The sequence below is a fragment of the Microcaecilia unicolor genome, chromosome 11, assembly GCF_901765095.1.
Source record: "Microcaecilia unicolor chromosome 11, aMicUni1.1, whole genome shotgun sequence".
NCBI classification, from domain to species: Eukaryota; Metazoa; Chordata; class Amphibia; order Gymnophiona; family Siphonopidae; genus Microcaecilia; species Microcaecilia unicolor.
Window position 1 is genome coordinate 206,583,940 of NC_044041.1, and position 26,414 is coordinate 206,610,353.

General features: G+C 45.0%; 1 protein-coding gene across 1 annotated transcript in view; it reads right to left on the reverse strand.

Annotated features, from left to right (window-relative positions):
- The window catches only part of PTP4A2 (protein tyrosine phosphatase 4A2), a 41,612-nt gene that overhangs the window by 11,108 nt on the left and 4,090 nt on the right, over nt 1-26,414 (reverse strand). The window contains exons 2-3 of the mRNA XM_030219664.1: nt 3,468-4,101; nt 2,992-3,084 (exon numbers count right to left, since the gene is read on the reverse strand). Of these exons, the coding sequence (XP_030075524.1) occupies nt 2,992-3,084; nt 3,468-3,563 (189 nt within the window). The 5' untranslated portion in view covers nt 3,564-4,101. The remainder of the gene's footprint in view (nt 1-2,991; nt 3,085-3,467; nt 4,102-26,414) is intronic.

Here is a 26,414-nt window from a genome sequence, read left to right on the forward strand (position 1 = left end):
TCCTCCTGCGACTTGACGACCCTGAATAATTTTGTGTCATCGGCGAATTTAATTACCTCACTAGTTATTCCCATCTCTAGGTCATTTATAAATACATTAAAAAGCAACGGACCCAGCACAGACCCCTGCGGGACCCCACTAACTACCCTCCTCCACTGAGAATACTGGCCACGCAATCCTACTCTCTGCTTCCTATCTTTCAACCAGTTCTTAATCCATAATAATACCCTACCTCCGATTCCATGACTCTGCAATTTCTTCAGGAGTCTTTCGTGCGGCACTTTGTCAAACGCCTTCTGAAAATCCAGATATACAATATCAACCGGCTCCCCATTGTCCACATGTTTGCTTACCCCCTCAAAAAAAAATGCATTAGATTGGTGAGGCAAGACTTCCCTTCACTAAATCCGTGCTGACTTTGTCTCATCAGTCCATGTTTTTGTATATGCTCTGCAATTTTATTCTTAATAATAGCCTCCACCATCTTGCCCGGCACCGACGTCAGACTCACCGGTCTATAATTTCCCGGATCTCCTCTGGAACCTTTCTTAAAAATCGGAGTAACATTGGCTACCCTCCAGTCTTCCGGTATTACACTCGATTTTAGGGACAGATTGCATATTTCTAACAGTAGCTCCGCAAGTTCATTTTTTAGTTCTATTAATACTCTGGGATGAATACCATCAGGTCCCGGTGATTTACTACTCTTCAGCTTGCTGAACTGACCCATTACATCCTCCAAGGTTACAGAGAATTTGTTTAGTTTCTCTGACTCCCCCGCTTCAAATATTCTTTCCGGCACCGGTGTCCCCCCCAAATCCTCCTCGGTGAAGACCGAAGCAAAGAATTCATTTAATTTCTCCGCTACGGCTTTGTCCTCCTTGATCGCCCCTTTAACACCATTTTCGTCCAGCGGCCCAACCGACTCTTTGGCCGGTTTCCTGCTTTTAATGTATCTAAAAAGTTTTTACTATGTATTTTTGCTTCCAACGCTAATTTCTTCTCAAAGTCCTTTTTTGCCCTCCTTATCTCCGCTTTGCATTTGGCTTGGCATTCCTTATGATCTATCCTGTTACTTTCAGTTGGTTCTCTTCTCCACTTTCTGAAGGATTGTTTTTTGGCTCTAATGATTTCCTTTATCTTACTGTTTAGCCACGCCGGCTGACGTTTAGTCTTTTTTCCCTTTTTTCTAATACGTGGAATATATTGTCCTGAACCTCCAGGATGGTGTTTTTAAACAGCATCCACGCCTGATGCAAGTTTTTTACTCTGCGAGCTGCTCCTTTCAGTCTTTTTTTCACCATTTTTCTCATTTTGTCGTAATCACCTTTTCTATAGTTAAACGCTAGCGTACTTGATTTCCTAGTTTCACTTCCTTCAATGCCAATATCAAAACCGATCATATTATGATCACTGTTATCAAGCGGCCCTCGTATCGTTACCCCCTGCACTAGATCATGAGCACCACTAAGGACTAAGTCTAGTATTTTTCCTTCTCTTGTCGGCTCCTGAACTAGCTGTTCCATGAAGCTGTCCTTGATTTCATCAAGAAATCTTATGTCCCTTGCGTGTACAGATGTTACATTAACCCAGTCTATATGCGGGTAATTGAAATCCCCCATTATTATTGTGTTGCCCAGTTTGTTTGCGTCCCTGATTTCCTTTAACATTTCCGCATCCGTCTGTTCGTCCTGGCCAGGCGGACGGTAGTACACTCCTATCACTCCTATCACTCCTATGAATCAATGTTTATAAGCATTATTACTTTTGTTATTACTGCTGTCTCACTTATCTTCTTCCTTAATCTGTAGAGTTTAGGATGGTATGCTTTCTATAAATAGCAGTCCTGTGATGCATTTTCACTGAGGTTGGGCGATAGCTATTGGTACTGTGCCTATGTGAGACAAGACAGAATGATGTGATCAAAGCATCTGAGCCATCATGTGCCTTTCAGGGTGCTTTAGAACTATTTAAAGAGCTGGCCTCAATCCCAGGCATTGCGTTCTGTACTCTAAATCCTAGCCTAGTTTCTTCTGGTAATCTACCTTCCCTGCAAACCTCAGCCTATCAATCCTTCTTCAAAATGGGCTATAACGAATTTTCCAGCACTCTGCACCCATACTGTATGTCATGCTATCAGGTTCCACCACAGGGACACTGCCATGTCTGATGGCTTAATAGGTAACCTCTGCCATTACAGCCAGTCCCACAAAGACTATGCTAAGCATGCCAGCTTACTTCTTTGTAAAACTGTACTACATTCCAAAGTATTATATCAATCCTGGTTAGTGCATTTCTTTCCACCTCAGCTCATAGCCGGAATGAGCAACAGGGCATGGAAGCAGGAGAATCCTGTCACCCTAGCAGAATTATTCCATTTATACCAGTCACTGCAAGCAGGGCCGGTCTTAGCAAGTGCGGGGCCCTATGCAGACCAATTTGATGAGGCCCCATCCTAGCCCCACCCTAGCTCCAGGGCCAGCCACCCCTCCCTCTGAGCTCCAGGGCGGCCACCCCTCCCTCCGAGCTCCCGGGCCATCCCCTCCGAGCTCCAGGGCCCCCCAGCTCCAGGGCTCCCACTCCCTCCCAGCTCCGCGAGGGCGGGACCAGAGCTGAAAGAGGGAAAGGAAGGCTCCCGAAGCGCCGAGCAGCTCGCACGCTTTTCACTGTTGCTGCTACCTGCGGGCCGCTGTAACCCGACGTCGACGAGGTAAACTTTTAAAAATCAGAGGGAGGGGGAACTGGAGCTCGGGCGGGCGGGGCAAGTTCAGGTGCGCCGCGCAGGGCCCCCTTGAGTGCGGTCGCCTCACCCTAAGACCGGCCCTGACTGCAAGTGCAGTGCACAGGATTTCTACTAAAGATGTCTTCCCCAAAACCACAGAAGTTGCTATCAAAAGCATCCTGTCTGAAGAGTCATTGGGACAATGAGTCAGATGAGAGAACAGTTGTGCCAAGATGGCACAAGACTCCACTGTCGGTGCTGACACTCACAAGAACCTGGATTCCTTCCTGTTCAACAGGTGCTTTATCATACGTAGAATCGCAAACTCGCACCAAAGTAGTCACTCCATACTTCTTCAGCTCCTAGAAAAAAAAAATAAGGACACACACAAAAATCAGCAGCTCTGTCTTTTTTTGAGGGGTTGGAGAGAAAAGCAGACATGGATTTATAATTATAAAATTAAACTCTTAAAGCCATGAAAATGCAAGGTTCCTTTTACTAGATTAGAATGAAAGGATCCCAGCATACAAGCTAAGTAATAAAGTGCAGAGTTGCAAAACCTCAAGTTCACCTCTGGCTGGAAACATTTTGAGGCAAACACTTTATAACTACACCCACTGCCTTACACAGTATTGTGTGCACCAAACGCGGAACAGAACTGCAGAGCACGTTTCTCTGAACACTCGGATCACCTCGTTTTCAATTTTTATATGCCCCCTTCCCAAGCTGCTTGTGCAACACTTACCTCTGTGAACTTACTGAGCGTGGCATTGGTTGGATTGTGGGTAATTAGAAACCTCATGCTTTCGCAAGTGATCTCCACTGGAGCTGGGCGATTCATAATGGCAAATGGGGGAAAAAAGGAAGGTGGAAAATCAAAAACCTTTCAAAAAATTTCACAACAGAGAACATCAAAATCTCTTTCCCCTCCTGCTGTCTTCTGTTCACTTGCTTCACAAATGGGTGGACCGGTTTTAGGAAAGGATCTACCTCCACTTTTACTTCTCAAATGTAGTAGATATTATCTGTCAGATCCTGAAAATCCTACAGCACGCAGGACTGAGCAACAGGGAGGCACTGTGGAGACAACAAAAAGTGCATAGCAGATCTCCACTCTCGATTCCTGATGCTTAATTAGCTTTAGAAAAAAAAAATCAGGAAAATATTCCAAAAATACAAAAGAGGGGAAAATGAATATATAAAACGTCAGATATTTGACAGGGCTTCTGATGCGCTGAGATAACTTCAAGGCAGAGAAATAATGGCACGTGGGACCCCTGAGCTCACTTATCAGCCACAATGCTGTGCTGTGCTTGGCAGAAATCTGCCCTGATGCTCAAAATCGCCATAAATGTGCGACAGATATTCCAACAGGAATCCTAAAGGGCAGAAAAAAAAAAAGTTGCATCAGTACAAGCTATGAGGCACACACTGCTTGTGCAAATATTATTTCATACCCTGTAGATATACAGTACATGTAACTCATATAATGATTCATGCTTTGAAAAGATCTTGAGTTGCCCCTACTCTATGACACATTAATGTGCTCAGTATAAATACTGGTTTCTTCAATCACTGACAGGTAAGGAAGCAGAGCCTCAATGATACCAAGCATCGGTCAAGATACTATTTTCCAATACTCGCATCCCTAAAAAGCGCCAGGCTTTGCTCTCCCTCTCCCATTAAGTATTCTTAACAAAGGTTTTCACAGTGGTAAAAGCCCTGCAAGTCACAGGACTAGAAGGTGTTAATCTCAGTTTCTGAAATGGAGGCAGCATTTGGACTACACCATGGAGTAGACCAGGGACCCCTGAATTTCTTGCGTATGTATACATGAATGTCTGTGGTTCAATTTCCCAATCAACCCACCTGTTGCAGTTCCAGAAATGGGGGCTCAAACGTTGGGACATCCCCCTTCATGAAAGTAGGGGCAGTGCAATCATGGTGGTGTGTGGGTTGGAAAAGTGCTGAAATATGTGCAAGGAGTAAATGTCACGGATTCCGGACAGAGGGATTATACTGGTGGTTCCAGCAAAGGGGTTCAACTGCAACTACACCGATGACTCACGAGTTCTCTTTCTAGAATGGCTGTATCAGGAAATTTGTGAGTGTGGCTGGATGCAGGACCTCACACAAATGTGGCAGACTCACACAGTTCCGGGTAAAAGTCAAAAGTACTTATTCGTGTACGTCATAAAGACTGCAGTCAGCTCCGTTACGTCACAGGCTTCATCCTCTCTCTCACAAAATAGTCCCAGTCTATACTCTTCATAAGAGCTGGTTCCTAGCCAGGCCTGAACAATGTGACAACAAATGCCATCTCAGGTCCTTTCTGAACATACCCCAAACTTGTACACTTGAGCAGTACACTGGAAGATTCTCTCCTACCTTGTACCATTAACTCCTGGAGGCTGACTGGACTGCCTACAGTTTCCCACCCAGTTGCCACTTCCTTAGAGACCTCTTGACTTGGGGCCCTTGGTGAATTGTTCTGCTTTAGGGCGTTTAACCTCCTCCCTGCCTCAGCCCCACACCCCTGTGACTCGGCATAAGGTGGTTCAACTTCAGCCTCAGAAAAGGAGTGAACCTACGGAAACCCAGCCATGTACCACCCACTCCCTCACATGAGGTTGTGATGCCGATCTAACTGTGTTTCAATACTGACCTTTGTGCAAAATATCAAATATCCCTATCTTCAACACTGGAGGCCTGGCAAGGAATTGCCCACAGTAATCTTTACACCTGGTAAGTTATGGAAGGAAAGAGCCTGCTCTGACTCTTGTGCAAGAACTCAAAAGCAAACAGACTGAAGGCAGCACAGCTGGGAGAGATGTTTGAACTTAAGCATCATCAACTCTTAAAGGAACGCAGTCCTTCTAAAACTGATATTTACTCACTGCAACTTTGGATTTTTAATTTAGTGCATTTAGTACTGCTTTTCAACAAATTTGAAATACACTTCATATTGACAGGCCATACGGTCTTTGTGAGCTGTCATTTTCTGTAGTTCTATTAAAAACCAGACCTTTATAAAGAGCTCATGGGTAAAAGCTTGGCTCTACAGGAAGTACTTAGAAACTCTTCAACAACATATAAAATCTGGTAATCAAAATTACACATACAGTGGGGGAAATAAGTATTTGATCCCTTGCTGATTTTGTAAGTTTGCCCACTGACAAAGACATGAGCAGCCCATAATTGAAGGGTAGGTTATTGGTAACAGTGAGAGATAGCACATCACAAATTAAATCCGGAAAATCACATTGTGGAAAGTATATGAATTTATTTGCATTCTGCAGAGGGAAATAAGTATTTGATCCCCCACCAACCAGTAAGCGATCTGGCCCCTACAGACCAGGTAGATGCTCCAAATCAACTCGTTACCTGCATGACAGACAGCTGTCGGCAATGGTCACCTGTATGAAAGACACCTGTTCACAGACTCAGTGAATCAGTCAGACTCTAACCTCTACAAAATGGCCAAGAGCAAGGAGCTGTCTAAGGATGTCAGGGACAAGATCATACACCTGCACAAGGCTGGAATGGGCTACAAAACCATCAGTAAGACGCTGGGCGAGAAGGAGACAACTGTTGGTGCCATAGTAAGAAAATGGAAGAAGTACAAAATGACTGTCAATCGACAAAGATCTGGGGCTCCACGCAAAATCTCACCTCGTGGGGTATCCTTGATCATGAGGAAGGTTAGAAATCAGCCTACAACTACAAGGGGGGAACTTGTCAATGATCTCAAGGCAGCTGGGACCACTGTCACCACGAAAACCATTGGTAACACATTACGACATAACGGATTGCAATCCTGCAGTGCCCGCAAGGTCCCCCTGCTCCGGAAGGCACATGTGACGGCCCGTCTGAAGTTTGCCAGTGAACACCTGGATGATGCCGAGAGTGATTGGGAGAAGGTGCTGTGGTCAGATGAGACAAAAATTGAGCTCTTTGGCATGAACTCAACTCGCCGTGTTTGGAGGAAGAGAAATGCTGCCTATGACCCAAAGAACACCGTCCCCACTGTCAAGCATGGAGGTGGAAATGTTATGTTTTGGGGGTGTTTCTCTGCTAAGGGCACAGGACTACTTCACCGCATCAATGGGAGAATGGATGGGGCCATGTACCGTACAATTCTGAGTGACAACCTCCTTCCCTCCGCCAGGGCCTTAAAAATGGGTCGTGGCTGGGTCTTCCAGCACGACAATGACCCAAAACATACAGCCAAGGCAACAAAGGAGTGGCTCAGGAAGAAGCACATTAGGGTCATGGAGTGGCCTAGCCAGTCACCAGACCTTAATCCCATTGAAAACTTATGGAGGGAGCTGAAGCTGCGAGTTGCCAAGCGACAGCCCAGAACTCTTAATGATTTAGAGATGATCTGCAAAGAGGAGTGGACCAAAATTCCTCCTGACATGTGTGCAAACCTCATCATCAACTACAGAAGACGTCTGACCGCTGTGCTTGCCAACAAGGGTTTTGCCACCAAGTATTAGGTCTTGTTTGCCAGAGGGATCAAATACTTATTTCCCTCTGCAGAATGCAAATAAATTCATATACTTTCCACAATGTGATTTTCCGGATTTAATTTGTGATGTGCTATCTCTCACTGTTACCAATAACCTACCCTTCAATTATGGGCTGCTCATGTCTTTGTCAGTGGGCAAACTTACAAAATCAGCAAGGGATCAAATACTTATTTCCCCCACTGTATGCCTGTATATTGCAATGCTGTTCAATTTTTCATAAACTGGATTCTGATTAATTTCAGTAGGGTGAATTCAAAGACTATGGCTGGTTTTCACATGAAACTTGAGGTCCACTTTAACAGTCCTGCCTCCAGATGGAAGGCTTGACCCAGCACATTACATATTTCAGTATTTAGACCATCCATACCAAATACAAAGCTGTACAACCCCTTCCTCTCCCTCAGAGATCCTCTGTGTATGTGCCAGGCATCCTGGAATTCAGATATTCTCCTCATTTCCACCAGATCTGCTGGGAAGCTGTTCCACACATTCACCACACTTTCAGTCAATCAGCTGCCTAATTTATCTTTCTAACAAAGGGGGTAATAACAAATTAAACACACACCAATATGAAAACAGATAAGCAATCTTCACCCAGATTTATATACAACAGATTCTGTACAAAGCAAAGGTTATCATGACCTTTGAAAAAGAGGGGCATTTTCAATAGACGTCTAAATCAAGACACTGGGAAACATGTAGCGCCATCATTCATAGTAGACTGGCCACACAGACAACCCCAGCTGAGCAGTGGGGCACCCTACGGGTCGCTGCAGTGGACTTCACATAAAAGGGCCCAGGTACATATCTCACTGTTACCCCCTTATACTGTATGGGCAGCCCTCCAAAAAAACTACTATACCCACCTGTACATCACTACAATAGCCCTCAATGGCTGAGGTGTCATCTATATGTGGGTACATAAGTACATAAGTATTGCCATACTGAGAAACACAAAAGGTCCATCAAGCCCAGCATCCTGTTTCCAACAGTGGCCAATCCAGGTCACAAGTACCTGGCAGAACCCCAAAGAGCAGCAAGATTCTAGAATTCTAAAGAATAACAAGATTCCATGCAGAATTTCAAAGTGTAGCAACATCCCATGTAGAACCCCAAAGAGTAGCAAGATTCCATTCGGAATCCCAAGTACATAAGTATTGCCATACTGGGACAGACCAAAGGTCCATCAAGCCCAGCATCCTGTTTCCAACAGTGGCCAATCCAGGTCACAAGTACCTGGCAGAAACCCAAAGAGTAGCAACATCCCATGTAGAACCCCAAAGAGCAGCAAGATTCTAGGGCCGTCAAGCCCAGCATCCTGTTTCCAACAGTGGCCAATCCAGGTCACAAGTATCTGGCAGAAACCCAAAGAGTAGCAACATCCCATGTAGAACCCCAAAGAGCAGCAAGATTCTAGGGCCGTCAAGCCCAGCATCCTGTTTCCAACAGTGGCCAATCCAGGTCACAAATACCTGGCAAGATCCCAAAAAAGTAAAAAAAACATTGTATACTGCTTATCCCAGAAATAGTGGATTTTCCCCAAGTCCATTTAATAATGATCTATGGACTTTTCCTTTCGGAAGCCGTCCAAACCTTTTTTAATCTCCGCTAAGATAACCGCCTTTACCAAATTCTCTGGCAACGAATTCCAGAGTTTAATTACACGTTGAGTGAATAAACATTTTCTCTGGTTCGTTTTAAATTTACTACATTGTAGTTTCATCACATCCACATGTTTGTTCACCCCTTCAAAGAAATGTAGTAGATTGGTGAGGCAAGATTTCCCTTCACTAAATCCATGTTGACTTTGTCTCATTAATCCATGCTTTTGAATATGCTCTGTAATTTTGTTCTTAATAATACCATTTTGCCCGGCACCGACATCAGACTCACCCATCTATAATTTCCCAGATCTCCTCTGGAACCTTTTTTAAAAATGGGCGTTACATTGGCCACCCTCCAATCTTCTGGTACCACACTCGATTTTAAGGATAAATTACATATTACTAACAGTAGCCCTGCAAGCTCATTCTTCAGTTCTATCAGTACTCTGGGATGAATACCATCCGGTCCAGGAGATTTGCTACTCTTCAGTTTGTAGAACTGCCCCATTACATCCTCCAAGTTTACAGAGAATTCATTAAGTTTCTCCGACACCGGTATCCCACCCAAATCTTCCTCGGTGAAGATCAAAGAAAATAATTTAATCTCTCCGCTACAGCTTTGTCTTCCCTGATCGCCCCTTTTACTCCTCGGTCATCTAGCGGTCCAACAGTAGGCATTTAGCATTTTTTAGGGCTCATACATTCCACCACAAGTGTACCAGTTCGAGTGGGTTATAGGCCTGGGTCCTCTTCTCTACAGTCCACTGCACCAACCACTAGGTGCTCCAGGGACCTGCTTGATGCTCTAACAGGACTGGTCATAACATCTGAAGGTGTTAGAGGCTGATGTGTACTGTTTATTTCACATTTTTGGGTGATGGGAGGGGGTCATTGACCACTGGGGAAGTAAGGGGGTCATGCCTTGATCTCTCCAGTGGTCATCTGGTCATTTAGAGCACTTTTTTGTGATTTAGTTGTAATTGAACCAGGTCTAGACCAAAACATCTTTTAGACCTGGACATTTTTGCTTTGTTCCATTATGGAAGAAAAACAACCAAGTTTTGGGAATGCCCAAATCCCACCCCCCAACACTTGTGATTTGGACGCGCTGCAGATGAACTGCATAGAAAAACGGTCTTGAAATGGGTTACGAAAATAGCAATTTGGACGTTTTGGCAAAAAAAAAAAAAAAAACATCTGCCACTTTTTGGACCTTCGTGTTTTTCAAAAATGAGCCCCTACATTAACTTCTGAAATCAAGCAGCTCAAATTCCTAACTTCTACACAGTGCTAAGGAGAAGAGAATTAGGAAGCATTTCTCCCTTCTTCCCTCCCCTGTATCCATATAAAGCAATAATTCTCTCTTCTCCATCCAAGTCCATCATTTCTCCTCTCTCCCCGCCAACCCGTCCATCCATGTCCAGCAATTCTCCTCTATCTCCTGCTCTCCTCTCCATCCATTTCCAGCATTTCTCCTCTCTCCCCTGCCTTCCCCTCCATGTCCAGCAATTCTCTTCCGTGTCCTCCCATCCATGTCCAGCGCTTCTCCTCTCTCCCCTACTCTCCCATCCATATCCAGCGATTCTTCTTCCCACAGCCCATCTTCCTTCTCCAGTGCCTGCCTGCCAGCCAGTGAAGCGATAAAGGCTGCCATCGTCGGACTCAACAGCGTGAACGGTGCAGCGATTGAGAGAGGCTGGCAGCGTCGGAGCTTCCCTCTGCGAGTCCCGCCTATGCAGAAACAGGAAGTTGAAACAAAGTAGGCGGGACTGGCAGAGGGAAGGTCCGACGCTGCCAGCCTCTCTCAATCGCTGCACCGTTCGCGCTGCTGAGTCTGTAAAAAAAAAAAAAACAGTAAGTAGGGGAGTGAGAGGAAGGGCGCAGGACTCGCCGGGGAAAAAAAGGTGCCGGCATGCCGTACCGGTGTGTACCGGCACAAAAAAAAGCCCTGGGTTTGTCAGTCATTGCTCTGCTCTTCCACCCTCACCACTTTTTCTTCTCTCTCTCTACTACTCTTATGGCACTGGCTGCAATTATCAGTAGGTGCTACATTTTGGATTTTTCCATCACTGCTAGATATTCAAGCTAAACTGAATTACAATTTAATCGTATGTATAATGCAAGTTTCCAAAAGAAGATTCAAACTGTAACGAGCATCTCTAGCACAGCACATCATGGCCCTGTCAGAAAACGTCAACCGCAGGCAAACTGAAAGACATGAGATGTGGAAGGTCTCCCAGAGCCGAAATGTGTTTCCTGCCTGCATGAAAAGGAGCACTGTCAGCTTGTGGGAGAGAAGGAGGGGGAGACATTTTGTTTTGCCACCAAGAAAAACTGTATTTGCTAGTCTCTGACTTAGGGGATGTTGAATGTTAAAAAAGCAAAGGCTCACCATTTAATATACATCTAACAGTTTAATAAAATCCAATGTGCTTGCTCTGAAACTCAGTCCAGGTCCATCCAGCATCACGCTGCTTTCCTGCCACTTTCATCCACCTTCCCTTTGCCCTTCAAATTTCAAAACTATATCTACATCCCCACTCTAACTCGTCGTCTTCCGTCCGAGCATAGTGCTTTGAAAAGCGCTGGAATCAGAACGCATCTGCTCCTAGCTCTTAAACTGCTCACACTCCAGAAAAAGTTTAAGCTTTAAACACAGTCAGCGGAAGGAAAAAAAAAGCATGTTGACATCATTGTGAACAACTGTTGCACTACAAGTAGACCAGCCAACATTCAGAGCGACTTAAGCAGGCAGGAGAAGCTCACTCTGAACCGCCTAACCAACGATATTCAGCAGCACTAAACTGGGCAGTGCCACTTAATACACTCTCTGCCCACCCATGTCAAAAGTGGACTGGGGGAGGCACCAGGTATGAGATGCCAGAACCAGCATAAGCTCCAGCAGTCAGGGCCCTTTCAGATACAGCCTTGCACTGAATATTGGGGACTAATCTAGCCAACGACGGTGTTTTAAAAAATGCCGAGTGTCACCAGCCGCAGACTAGTTAAGAATCATTTGGTCAGTAGAAACTTATTGTATAGATGTGTCGCTGCCTCTTGCAGAGTGTAGACGAACATGATGGATCACCACGTACCACAATTACACTCGATGGACAGTTTTAAAATACCAAAGTATGCTTTCAAAGAGGTGAACACAGGGCCCACGCTAGGTGGAGTGCACACAATTACAGGAATTACATTATACATTTCTTATGTGTCTATACATTCATCCATCAGGAGCATGCAAGATGGTCCTGTCTTAAATGTGACCAAGACGCATCTTATAAACATTGTGCGTGGGGCTGTGTGCCTGTGCGTTCATTTTGGGAGGACGTCTGGACCTATTTGAGCTCTCTTTACCATCTAGCTTGGATTGCAACTCCACAGGTGTCTCTTTTGGATGAACTGCAGGACATTGTTGAGGGCACTCGAGTGTCTGGTATTTATTTCTTCACAAGGCGTCTTTCATGGCAAAGCGTCGTATCTTACTGCAGTGGATTCATGTGAACCACCGACTTTGTGGAGAAACCAAATGTATACTTTGTTGACTATGGAGCACCTTCCTCTGGATATTCGTGGCGGAAGGCCAAAAAGCAATTTTTAAAGATGTGGACTCCATACTTGCATGCCTTGTCTCCACAAGTCTGTTCAGCTATTCTGAACACTCTACACATTTGACTCTTTTCTTGCGCATAGGTCTCAGTGCTCTCTTTTTTATACATATATATATATTTTTCCCCCTCAAAAAGGGGGGAGAGGGGAGAAAATTTTCAAAACTGTTTATTGTTGTGTACCCTACTTCCTGTTTTTAGAATTTGTTCTGTTTGTGTGAATAATGAAATAAAGATATTTAAACATAAAAAAGGTGAACAGGGGAAAACCATTCCTGTGAGTAAAGTGGAGTTTTACTCACAGAAATAAGCTCTTTGTGTGGTGTTTTGCATGCATTTAGTTATATAGCAGCCTTTGATTTCATGCCTTCCCATAATCATCTGGAGATGTTCCTAAAGACAAGGTAATAACACGGAATGAAACAATGTGTTTTGTGTATTTTCAGAAGCATGCTCAGAAAACAGGTGCAAGTGACTGCTGGTTATTTTTTTTCATTTAACAATTTTCAAAGTTGCAGAACGTGTGTGGTTTCCTTTGAAAACTGGTGCAAACTTCACAGTTAAAAGGTACCTGTGAACAATATGAAGAGTATTCCCTTAAAGCTACAGTTACTAGCTGAGGGGCATACAAAGACAGAGATTGGCCCACTCAATAAACCTTTTTAAAAAAGGGGTTCATCTCCCCAATTTCAGTAATAAGGACATGACAAGAGTTCTGGCACCAATTTATAAAAATTGTTTTGATGCTGAATAAAAGCACTGTGCAAACTAGTCAGATCATCAGCCCATTCCAACAGAAGCCTTTTGCTGTCCTAAATTAATAAGTTATTCAGTACCATGACATATATTATCAGTGGTATCCAGACAACTCCCAGCCCTGACCCTGGACTGTCCTGGGTACTTGAGTGTCGTGGAGGGGCATAATTGAACGGGGCATCCAAGTTTTCATGAGGGCATCCTCGCAGGATGGCCCCGCGAAGGGGCGGGGAAACCAGTATTATCGAAACAAGATGAATGTCCATCTTTCGTTTCAATACGGTCAGGGATGCCCAAATCTCAACACTTAGGTTGACCCTAGAGATGGTCGACCTAAATGTTGAGATGGTCAACCTTAGAGATAGTCGTCCCCGGTTTTCGGCCATAATGGAAACCGAGGACGCACATCTCAAAAACCACCAAATCCAAACCCTTTGGCCATGGGAGGAGCCAGAATTCATAGTGCACTGGTCCCCCTGACATGCCAGGACACCAACTGGGCACCCTAGGGGGCACTGCAGTGGACTTCAGAAAACGCTCCCAGGTGCATAGCTCCCTTACCTTTGATGCTGAGCCACCCCAAAACTGTACACCACTACCATAACCCTAAGGGGTGAAGGGCGGCACCTACATGTGGGTACAGTGGGTTTCGGGTGGGATTTGGAGGGCTCACATTTACCACAAGTGTAACAGGTGGGGGGGGGGGGAATGGGCCTGGGTCCGCCTGGCTGAAGTGCACTGCACTCACTAAAACTGCTCCAGGGACCTGCATACTGCTGTCATGGAGCTGGTTATGACATTTGAGGCTAGCATAGAGGCTGGCAAAAAAAAAAAAAAAATGTTTAAGTTTTTTTTTAGGGTGGGAGGGGGTTAGTGACCACTGGGAGAGTAAGGGGAGGTCATCCTTGATTCCCTCCGGTGGTCAACTGGTCAGTTCGGGCACCTTTTTGAGGCTTAGTCGCAAGAAAAAATGGACCAAGTGAAGTCAGCCAAGTGCTCGTCAGGGACGCCCTTCTTTTTTCCATTATCGGCTGAGGACGCCAATCTCTTAATCACGCCCCAGTCCGGCCTTCGCTACGGTGCCAACACGCCCCCGCGAAGTTTGGACGTCCTCGCGACGGAAAGCAGTTGAGGACGCCCGAAATCGGCTTTCGATTATGCCGATTTGGGCGACCCTGAGAGAAGGACACCCATCTCCCGATTTGTGTCGGAAGATGGGCGTCCTTCTCTTTCGAAAATAAGCCTGATAGTATTCTCCATGAATATTCAGTGGCACCACCCAGGGGTATGTATGGCTGAATATCCAGGTTTGGCCCAGTCGGTGTGATTTACCTGGCCAGGTGCCTCTCCTGCCTGGCTAAATCACTTTTGAATATCACCCCCCCCCCCCCCCCAAAAAAAAAAAAAAAAAAAATCCTGGTATTTTTAATACTGTAAATATATGTTGTATTTCCATTGCAGCCTGATCCACATTCATCCAACTTCTCCTATCTCTCTCGTCCTCATCAACCTGATACATAAGAGTAGCCATACTGGATCAAACCAATGCTCCATTTAGCCCAGTACACCACACCCATCCCAATCCCACTTCCCTTATCCTTTAATCTTCCTCACCAGACGGCTTGATCCACCCCTATCTAGCTTTTGTTCTCCCCCATCCTTTGACCGCCTGATCCACACTCATTTCAAGCCCCTTCCCCCATTATCTCCCACTCGATCAGCCTATGTACCCATCCAATCCCCTCCCACCCCATCAGCCTGCTACATACCCATCCAATTCCCTTCATCTCTCCATCCCATCAGCCTAGATGCATACCAATCCAGCCTATCCCTCACATCCCACCGTCAATCCAAACCCCCATACCTGTCTTTGATTCACCCACCTCATCCACTCCCCCACAGGAAACCTGATCCACACTTAAACTCCCCCCCTGCCTGATCCACATTCATTCAGTCTCCCCCATCCTTCATTCTCTGTGACAAAAACCCTTTATCCACAACTCAGTTCCACCAGGTTCTCTGCTGTTCAGCACCATGGTCAGCTCCAATGACAGATGGACATGAGGACAAATCAAAATTAATAGCTGCATCTCAAGTTTTTGAAATACACTAAAAACCTGGGAGTTATTTGCCAATGGCCCACACAAGCATTATCTGCTGCATAAAATATGTCCTGTGACAAATAACGCAGACTAACCATTTGTACATTAACTCTTCAGAGGAGGAAAGGCCCAATGGTTAGAGCAGCAAGCCAAGAACCAGGACAGGCATGGTACAAATTCCACTTCTCCCAGTGATGCTACTTGTGACATTTAGCAATGGAGACTAAAGTGATTTCCACAAGGTAAAAATTTAGGGTCTGATTTACTAAACTGTGTTATTGTGCATTAATATGATTCAGAACTTAGTAACACAAACCTCCCCCACCCCCTTATTTCACAACAGTTTGTGGGATCTCCTGCAACCTTAAATTAGATCTCTGCAATCGATTCTCAAGGTGCCTTCCCATCTCCAATAGCTGTGGATGCCATCTCTCTAGCTCACCTCCATGCTCGTTGATTCTATTCTATTCCATATTGATACTTCTATACCGCTTTAGACAGTTTATAATCTAAAAGATATCCTAGTTGGCCATGAACAACAATTTTACACAAAACATCTAACAGATTAAAACAGATGTGATTTTAGAACTTTACGGAATAAACTATAGTTAGCAATAGTCCATAGAGAGACTGGAATAGAATTCCAAACCTTAGGACCCCGGAAAGGAAAAAAAATTGTCCCCAGACTGATTTTAACTTGAAATTCCTTACAATTTGTAAATCTAGTGTTAGATTTTTCGAACTCAATTGTCCTCTAACCCCCAAAGGTGGCAACAGTTGGCCCACCATAATCAAGTTCTTCCCGTAAACACTTGTATGAACTAAACATGCAATTTTAAATGTAATATGTGCCTCTACTCTTAACCAATGTAATTGCTGCAGTAAAGGAATAGCCTCATTATATTTGCCCAAACCATGTATCATGCGAGAAGCTGTGTTCTGCAAAAGCTGTAAATAGCTCGAATGCTGTTTGCTAATATTATGATACAATGAATTGCAGTAGTCAAGTAGAGGAATCAGACTGGCCTGAGCAAGTGTTCCAAAACTGGATGGACTCAATAATGATCTTATGACCCATAGTTTATGTAAACGGGAAAAAAAGTTTCCTTACTGAAACACTGACCTCATGTTTATACGTAAGGTTACAGTCTAGCGTTATTACTAACGCTCTAGAACTAGCTTCGATCTCTAAAGAAATTCCTGAGGAGAGGGTAATTATTTCAGAACTAACCTTCTGATGGTCACCAAGCCATACTAATTTAGTCTTTTGGGTGTTAAGTTTTTAAAAAATTTGCAAATGTCCATTCTTCAATCAGTGCAAAAAAAGTCTTGTCTAACGATTTTTTGAATGGGCAAACAACAAATCTAAGGATTGCAAATATCCTCCCAAGTAACTCACATGAACATTAAAAAATGGAGGCAACAGAGATCCCTGAGGAACCCCACAGCATGATTTCCATCCACTAGACATTATACCATTCTTGAACTTAAGAATGAAGAAAACCATTTTAATACTGTCCCTCTAATTCCCATCTCACTCAGTCTGAAAAGTAATAGGGCTGAAGTAAAGTAAGGGTAAAAGGAATAAGGGAACTATGACCAGAGTATCGGCCAGAACTCCAGGCACCAGGGTTGAATCATCCCCTCCCTTGTCTTTAGGGTTGTAGCTGATGCCCAGTGGTCTACTCACCGTATGTCTTTTTTTTTTTCTTTAAAGTGCAAAATTTATTTTAAATTTTACTTTATGGAAATATGTATTTTTATTCCATCTTCATGCCATATAGGGAACCTGTTTGTCCCATGCCTTTAATTCTATTACTGTTTTCTATATCACCACTTCCCCTGGAAGACTATTCCAGGTATCCACCACCCTTTCCAAGCAAAGCAGTTTCATTTCATGTCATCTAATCTCTGTTTTTGGTAAAGGTTGTTTTGTACCATATCTCCCTCCCTCTCTCCTCCAGGATATACATATTGAAGTCGTCTGCTCTCATACGTCTTCTGGTGCAGACCTGATGCCATCTGGGTCGCTTTCCTCTGTACGACCGAGTCTTTTTATGTCCTTGAGAAGAAACTGTTACGTTCCTCACCTGGCTCCAGGCCTGCGCGGCCGATTCGCCGGCGAGTTGTGGTGCTGCGAAGATTGCCGGCCATCTTGGATGTGGTTTCTCCAGGATAGGTTGGCCATCTTGGGATGGGCATCTCTGCTGATGGGGCAGCCATCTTGGATCAGCTGCACATGTTTGAGATTGATTCCTACACTATTTAAAGCCCTACCTCCAGTCCTTCGGCCTCAATTGTGTTTAAGATCCATGCCGGTGCTCGTCTTCGGTTCCTGTGTTCCAGACCTCGGTTTGTTCCTGGACTACGCGTTGTGTTGCTGCCTGCCTTGACCTTGAACTGTTCTATGACTATTCTTTACTCTGCTGTTTACGGGCTCCTGGACTGTGTTTATTTGCCCACCTGTCTGGTCAGTGGTCGTCCAACCCCGCCGGTTCCGGAAGTCCTGCCGGCCGCTTGAACCCAGGGGCTCACCTCCTGGAGGACAGTGGCTAAGTGCAGGTGAAGCTAGGGGTTGTCTAGCTGCCTGAGTGCGGTGGCACTCCATCCTCGACGTGCTCAGTGGGGCACAAGGGCTCACACATCCCCAGTCATAACAGAAACAAACTCCAAAACTGAACAAAACTTTGTAACTTTCTACCCCACCACTCAAAGCCCACTCAAATAGTATTCTTAACACCAAGTTACCTCCTTTTACTGTATTGTTTTAAACTAAGTTTCAAATCCTCAAACTATCCCTCCTCTCCTAATAAGCTTGGGCCTTCAGCCAATAGCTCTCCAATTCCTTCCTGGAACAGATCCATCAGGATTGCCAAGTTTAACAAAAAGATTCCAGATCCTGTGGAATTTCCACCCCTATGATTCACTTTATTCTGGATTCCCTTCTAATGTGCAATAGTTCATAGGCATGGTCATCAAATACACACCCTGGTCCCCACATTACCAACACCGGTCTGTCATTGCGAGGTACAATAATCTGTCTTCAGTGATTAAGGGCTATGACTAATCACAAGGAGTCTTTTACCCTTATATAACAAAACCCTTAACACTGTGCTCACAGCTTCTTACTGGTTTGCAGTTGTATGCATGCAACACCTCACACAAGGCTACAGCTAGAGAGCTCGTGTTCAGTTCACAACTAGCTGGCTCCAGAGCAGAACTATCTGCTTTAGCAAAGGGTTCATTTCCCTGTGCCGCCATGACCTCACCCTATCTCCGTATATCAAATACCTTCCACACAAGGTGACTTTGCCCAGGCAGCCTCTCACACACATACAACACATTCTTATCAGCTGAAAGCATCAGCAACGGCCATAAACAGGCCCAGGCTTTCCTGAATGCATCAAGCCACACAATCTTCTCTCTCACACATACTCCCATAGCTTCAGAAGGCAAATCCATCACACCACACAATGTCTCATAGCGTCAGGAAGCAAATACATCACACAACCTCCTCTTTCTCACACATACTCCCATTAGCATCGAGAGGCGAATACATCACACCACCAAGCCCCCTACCTACCCACCCACCCACACACTCCCATAGCTTTGGGAGGCAAATACATCACACCACCAAGCCCCCCACCCACTCACCCTCCCATAGCTTTAGGAGGCAAATACATCACACCACACCACCCCCTCTATCAGAGGACTCAATATCAAGGAGCCTTAGTGATAGAGGAAGGCAATTCTTCCTTATAAAAACCAGGACAGCTGTGGGATTATCAGCCTCATCTGCCACAATCTGTCCTTCTTCCAATGGATCAAGGAAAGGCAAAGACATGGAGGCAGCCAAACCATTGCCCTCTGATGGTCCAGGAGAAAGAGGGGAGACACTGCCCCCTTCAGACAAGGCCTCCACCCTCCTTCTTTTACAAGCCGAGTTCCCCTGTCCCATAAGACAAGTAGATTGAGAACCAGGTCGATGAGCCTGTTTAACAAGATGTGCCTGATGAAGCAACAAAACAGAAGAAAAGGGCTCCTGCACAGCAGAACCCATTTGAAAACTAGCCATATCGGGAGAGCTCAGCCCTGATGGAGAAAACTATGGGGCAGCTGCCAACTGAGACAATCCGTTGGCCCAGGGAAAGAATCATGGCTTTCCAGGATGGCCGGGGGAGTCAGCGCACCACTAAGGAGGCGAGATTAACGCGGCTGCACTTCTCCTGCATAGGAAAATAAAGTCCCCAATGCCACTGCCTCAACCACAGCCATATCGGAACCCACCATGCAGCTAGACACTGCCCCAATGCCACTCTCCGCTCCCCACAGCAACAGAAGCTCCACTAACTCTGCAGCCATCAGGAATAAAAACCTCGAGTGCAGCCCAACAACAAAAATTACAAATTTAAAGGGATACTCTCCTCAAACCAGAGAGAAGTGAGGCCTGCCGTTTCACGGCAGAAATCTCCCCTTCCCAATTATAGCTGCAGCAGCAGTCAAACTGCGATTTTGTCCTCTCAAATTTCCCTGTTCTTAATCTCTTTTGTTCTGTGAAGGAGGAGGAGGGGGAGAGGAGGACCTGACACCACCAGGTGTAACCCAAAAATAAGCACCAACTCAGACTGTACCCCAACCCAACTGAATCAGGTATCCCAAAACAGGCGCTAAGCAACAGATAAAGCCTAAAGCTTGCGAGAGACCGTCCACCAGCCTGCTGGAGAAAGAATACTAACTGGCCAAGGAAAATACCATCCTTTATGATAGAGTTCAGTTCAGTGCTCTCTACCTCCACCTGCTGTTAAGTGGTCATAACCCACAAGTCTGGATTCATCTGCTGCTGCTAACAATTACCGATATATATGCGGCCCTCTGTGTATAAAGGTTGCCCACCCCTACTCTATTGGTCCAAGCCAGAGCTATTAGGAAATATATTATCCTACCACACCACCACTTTGTATTTGTTCTGATCGGAGCCGGCAAACGCCTCTCCGGTACTATGTAAGCTACATTGAGCCTACAATATGTGGGAAAATGTGAGATACAAATGTAACAAACAAACAAATAAATAAATAAATTAATTCCCTGCAACAAATCACTCAGTTGCTGTCCAGATAGTTTCCTAATGCCTGGCTATGCAGCTGGTGAAATCTGGAGCAACTGGAGACTTAGGTACCTGAAAAAAAAAAGTTATATTAGTTTCAATTAAAACATAATTCATTTAGTCACATTGTTTCACAATAAAACAGAAATAATTTGGCTTTTACCCAGTAGAATATACAGAATGGAAGCCTCCATACCATGCAAACAGTAACCAAACTCAAGCCTTCAAAGTGCTGCCTGAATACAAGGAGTATATGATGGTAAAATACTGATTTGAAAGCTAAATACAAGATATATCTTTGCCGCACCTTAAAGGTCATTACCACTTTCCACTGGAACTTTACCCTTTAAAAGGTTTCCATTGTGCAACAGATGCATGTGACCAAGAACTGAATCCTTTTAATGCCCCTCTGAAGATGCAAGGTAATTATATAAACTACAGAGAATTCTCATGCAATAAAGATATCTCCTTATCAACCTAAAAAAGCCTCTGCTGTAGAACAAAGGACTAATGATAGTGAGGCCACATTCTGGGCTCTGGATGAGGAACAAAGAAAGCTACTGCCCCCCTCTTTTATAGGCCCCATAGACTAGCATTACTAATTGAAACAAAACCCAAGTGCTGGTGCATTTCAAGCTACTGAACAACTAACCAAAACAAGTGAAGAGTGAAGCCAATATATTGAAAGATCAAACCAAAAGCCATCAACATATGTTATTAGTAACTAGATTTTACTCATAAAACAGGGCCTATGGAAAAATTACACAAGTAAAATAGTGTTCATGCACACCAATATAGTGCAGAACGTTAGTAAATCAAACTGAAAATTACTGATGAAGATGTCCAGATGATTAATGAAAACATACCTTTCCTGACCTGTGGAAAGCTAGTAAAGAAATGTATTAAGTTAGTCCAACCCAAAGGTATTTTGTTTTTATTTATGGAGATAGATTGTAAGCTCTTTGAGCAGGGACTGTCTTTTTTGTGTATGGTGTACAGCACTGCGTATGCCTTGTAGCGTTATAGAAATAATAAGTAGTAGTAGTAAATTAGCTCTAACCTGATAATTTTCTTCCATTAGTCCTTCCCACTATTCCAGAACCTGTGGGATAGTTACGTCCATCAACCAGCAGGTGGAGATAGAGAACTGAAAACTGAGCGGAGACATCTCTCTCTTGGCATCCAGTTCAGCTCCTCAATATTTACATAGACAAGCAGTAAGGAGAAACTCAGAATAAACACAATAACCTTAAACAATTTGCTAACCTAACACTAACTAAACAAGCAAATGTGTGGACATCTAAACTCTAGACATCTCATTGAGAACGAGATATATGCAGGAAGCATCATGCAAGGTGACAGATGTTATTTGACATAAGAACTTAAGAATAGCCATACTGGGTCAACCGTCAAACCAATGGTCCAGCTAGCCCAGTATCCTGTTTCCAACAGTGGCCAATTCGGGTCAGAAACAACTGGCAGTACCAAACAGTTGCAACATTCCATGCTACCAAACCCAAGGTAAGCAGTGGCCTCCCCATGTCTCTCTCAATAGCAGATTATGGACGTTTCCTCCAAGAACTTGTCCAAAACTTTTTTTAAATGCAGATACGCTAACTGCTGTTACCACATCCTCCGGCAACGAGTTCCAGAGCTTAACTATTGTTGAGTGAAAAAATATTTCCCGCATTTGTTCAAAAAGTATTTCCATGTAACTTTGAGTGTCCCCTAAGATTCATTTCAACTCATTCTACATCATTCAGGATTTTGTAGACAATCATATCTCACCCTCATCCACCTCTTTTCCAAGCTAAGAGCCCTAATCTCTTTATAGCCTTTTCTCATATGAGATTTCTATTCCCTTGCACCCTAGCAATACAACAGAACTTACCAAGGCAGGTCAGTGACACCAAGCAAACCATGTTACTCCATTCCCATATTAATAAGCTGCTGTGCATTTAGCACCAGTTGAACCTAACTGGCTCATTAAAAAAAGTTGCAGTATAGAAACAGAGAAAATGACAGCAGGAAAAGACCAACCGCCTGATATTCAAAAGTATTTAAATGGCCAGGAACGGCACCTGGCCGGTTAAATACCCTCAAGCTGACCAACAGTCAGCTGATGAATATCGGCTTAACCGGCTAGGTTTGCGCCCCCCCCCCCCCCCCCCAAAAAAAAAAAAAAAAAACAACCTTCATCTCTCTCTATTACCTCCACTAGGAGGCCACATCACACATCCACCAGTCAAAGTATTTCCTCAGTCTATCCCCTTTCACCTTCATCCTATGCCCTCTTGTTCCGAATTTCAATTGTAAAGGTTACAACATACCTTAGGGCCAATTAACTTGCACTAAATGACCAATAACAGGTGTTATTGTAATAATGTAGCCTAGTAAACGGAGGCCAATCACTTATTGCAAAAGTTATTTAATCAGTTCCTAAGGCAAAAACATCCCTTTCCAGAGAACAGAACTTTAGTTGTCAAAACAGAAGAGTCCACTGAACAAAGGTTAATAGAGAAGCTACTGGTAAATAAATATTATGAAGGGCCATCTGCTGTTATACCTCAGAGCCCATGAAAAGTCAGCTTTACCTTGACCTAAGATTCTTTCTTCACTAAGCTTCTTATGTACTAATGAAAGCAAACCTTGACAAATTTTTCTTTGAATCCAGGAGCTAGTGGCTGAGACCTCTCTTACTCTACTTTACCTCCACTGAAGTGGGGGGAGATATGGAGGGACATAATCGAACAGAAACGCCTATCTCCATGGGCGTTTATCTCAGAGAACGGGTCCGTGAAGGGGTGGGGCCGAACCGAATTTTCGAAAAAATGGACGTTTTTGAGCTGGGCGTTTGTTTTTTTTAGCGATAATGGAAACTAAAAACGCCCAGCTCAATAACGTCCTAATCCAAGCCATTTGGTCGTGGGAGGGGCCAGGATTGGTAGTACACTGGCCCCCCTGATATGCCAGGACACCAACTGGGCACCCTAGGTCAGTGCGGTGGACTTCAGAAAAAGCTCCCACATGCATAGCTCCCTTACCACGGGTGCTGAGCTCCCAACCCCCCTCCCCCAAAACCCACAAATGTACAACACTACCATAGCTCTTAGGGGTGAAGGGGGCACCTACATGTGGGTACAGTGGGTTTAGGAGGCCTCCCATTTACCAGCACAAGTGTTACAGGTGGGGGGGGATGGGCCTGGGGCCACCTGGCTGAAGTGCACTGCGGTACCCACTAAAAGTGCTCCAGGGACCTGCATACACGCAGGCCTCTAGGACTGGTTGCTGCTATATAACATTGGCACACCAGTTGACATCTGAAGACTAATCTCTCCGAAAACGTCCTTTATTGGAATAACCGCCTTTACTCACAGTTAACTGCAGATCAGAGGTTGTGCCCCACTGGCAACGAGTCTCCCTTGTACTGAGATGAGCAGTAGGTCAGAGCTGGCAGAATGCTGTACAATGCCCTCTTTCAGCCACATTCAAGGGAAGAACTAAGTTGTCTAACGTGCCTAACACAGGAAAGGGAACTAAAACTGGCTTACAAAAATGGCCACTACCGCATGGACTACAACAGGAAACACAACAGGGCACACTCTGACCCAGTAGGCAGGGGGAAAAGCACCATGGGAGAAGAGCCTACCAACTACCAACATCGTGAGACTGTAACACAAGCTAATGAAATCACGGAGCCCAATACCCTACACCCACCACAATGCAATGCTGATGTGACCCTGTACTGCACCCAAGAGCCACATCTGACCCAGGGAAAGGCTGTGACAGGATCGAACACATTCTGTTGTCATGGAGGTGGGTACAGCATTTGAGGCTGGCATAGAGGATGGAAAAAAGTTTGTAAAGTGGGTTTTTTTTGGTGGGAGGGGGTTAGTGACCACTGGGGGAGTCCAGGAAGGTCATCCCCGATTCCCTCCAGTGGTCATCTGGGCAGTTGGAGCACTTTTTTGGGACTTGTTTGTGAAAAAAAAGGGTCCAAAAAAAGTGACCCAAAATCGCGGTAAAAACACCTTTTTTATTTGATTATCAGCTAAAGACGCCCATCTCTCCTTGGCTGATAACCACGCCCCAGTTCTGCCTCCACCACGCCTCTGACACGCCCCCATCAACTTTATTTGTTTCCGCGACGGAGTGCAGTTGGAAATGCCCAAAATCGGCTTTTCGATTATACCGATTTGGGCGCCTTTGCGAGACAAACGTCTATCTCCCGATTTAGGTCGCACTATAGGTGTTTTTCTCTTTCGAAAATAAGCTGGATAGTAAATCAGGCTGCTGGAGAGGTGTTCCTAAGGCTGTTCTTGTGTTCTGTGCACATAGGGAAAACAAAGCTTAATAAATTAGGCCCTTAATATGCTTTCTTTCCCCAACCCCTCTCCCCACAAGCGTGCTGTTAGAAGAAACCAGCAACCACTGACTGTCTGCTTCACATATCACTGTCATTGATTCCCTGCACCTTGTGCGCTAGCCAGTACTCTTTCAACCCCCCCCCCCCCCCCGGCAGTCTCTCTCTCTCCCATATCAAGCCAGACACCCCCACCTCTCGGGCACTCCTTCAGCTAGCCTGCAGGCTTGATGTACCTCTCTTATTTGCACCACTGCCAACAAAACAAGGATCTGCACTTTGTGCCACAGGGCTCGCAATCCATTTGAGCCGTGTGGTGCAGAAAATCCTATTGCAAGGTGGATTCCTGCACCACGTCTCCAACCCACTGAGAGACATGCAGCAAAGGCTGCGGGGAAACTTTCTGCATCTTCCGCAGCAACTAATTCAGGATTAAAAAAAAAAAAAAAAAAAAAACAATGGAGGCACAAGATTAAGAAAACCAAAGTGCAATTTCTAGGTACTACATCAATCAGGTACCCAGGATTTGTCAAGCCCGGCAGTCAAGTATTTGAATGTCTCTGTCATATTATACACATCTCAGAAATTGTGTTCTCAGTCTCCATCTGCCGGTGGGTGAGCAAAACCCATGTGTCAGCAACTGGACCAGTCTGGAGGGCGGACAAGGAATGGCTCCTTTAAAACTGCCAGGACTACATACGGATAGAAGAATGTGAGTAATGCCATCTCACCCATACCAGCAGTGAGCAGAGGCTGAGGCAGTTACAACTCACACTTTATAAAATACACCAGGCCTTGACAAATTTTCAATGGATTTAGTAGCCAGTAGCTGAGCCCCCCCCCCCTCCCCATTCTCTCCACTGAAACTGAAGAGAGGTCTTCTGAGATCTACCACAGCTACTTTAAAGTCTAATTCGCTAAGGCTCTCACCCCATTCCTTGTCCAGGGGAAAAGAGAAAGCTTAGTAAAGAAGGCTTTTAATGTGGCCCATTGGCAGAAATACACAGCCTTCACCACCAAATCTCTCTCCCCCCTCTGCCCTACTGTCACCCAGGGGCCAATGTTCAAAGGCTTGCAATAAAGTCTTCACTCTATTGCAAAATTAGTGCCAAAAAATAGCCACAGCATTCTCAAAACTAATCAGCATGCAAATTACTGCTGAGTTAAAATCAAAGCAGTAACTTCTGACTCAGCGCTAAATGTCAACTTTCCTGTCAGTGTCAGAGCAGTGATTGGCTCAGGCGCTGACACAAAAGTTAACATTAAAGAATAAAACACACACACGTTGCAGCATGCGTCAGCCCCTTATCCCCCCCCCCATATCCCTGGGGTCTAGTGGCACCCGGCCCACCCCCCCGCATAACCAACCCCCCCCCCCCCTCCTAATATGAAAAAAAAAATGGTAGTCTAGTGGCCCTCTGCCCCCCCCCCCCTCCACACACAAATTCCCTGGTAGTCCCCTCCAGCCTCCCCCCAAAAAAATCCCTGGTAATCTAGTGGGCCTCCCCACCCACTCAGCGACCCCAAGCTTAACCCCACTCTCACTTACCCTGTACCTCAAAGGAGTCAGGAGCAATTCACACCTGCCTCCAGGCCCTGTCATCTGCAAACGGTGACGCT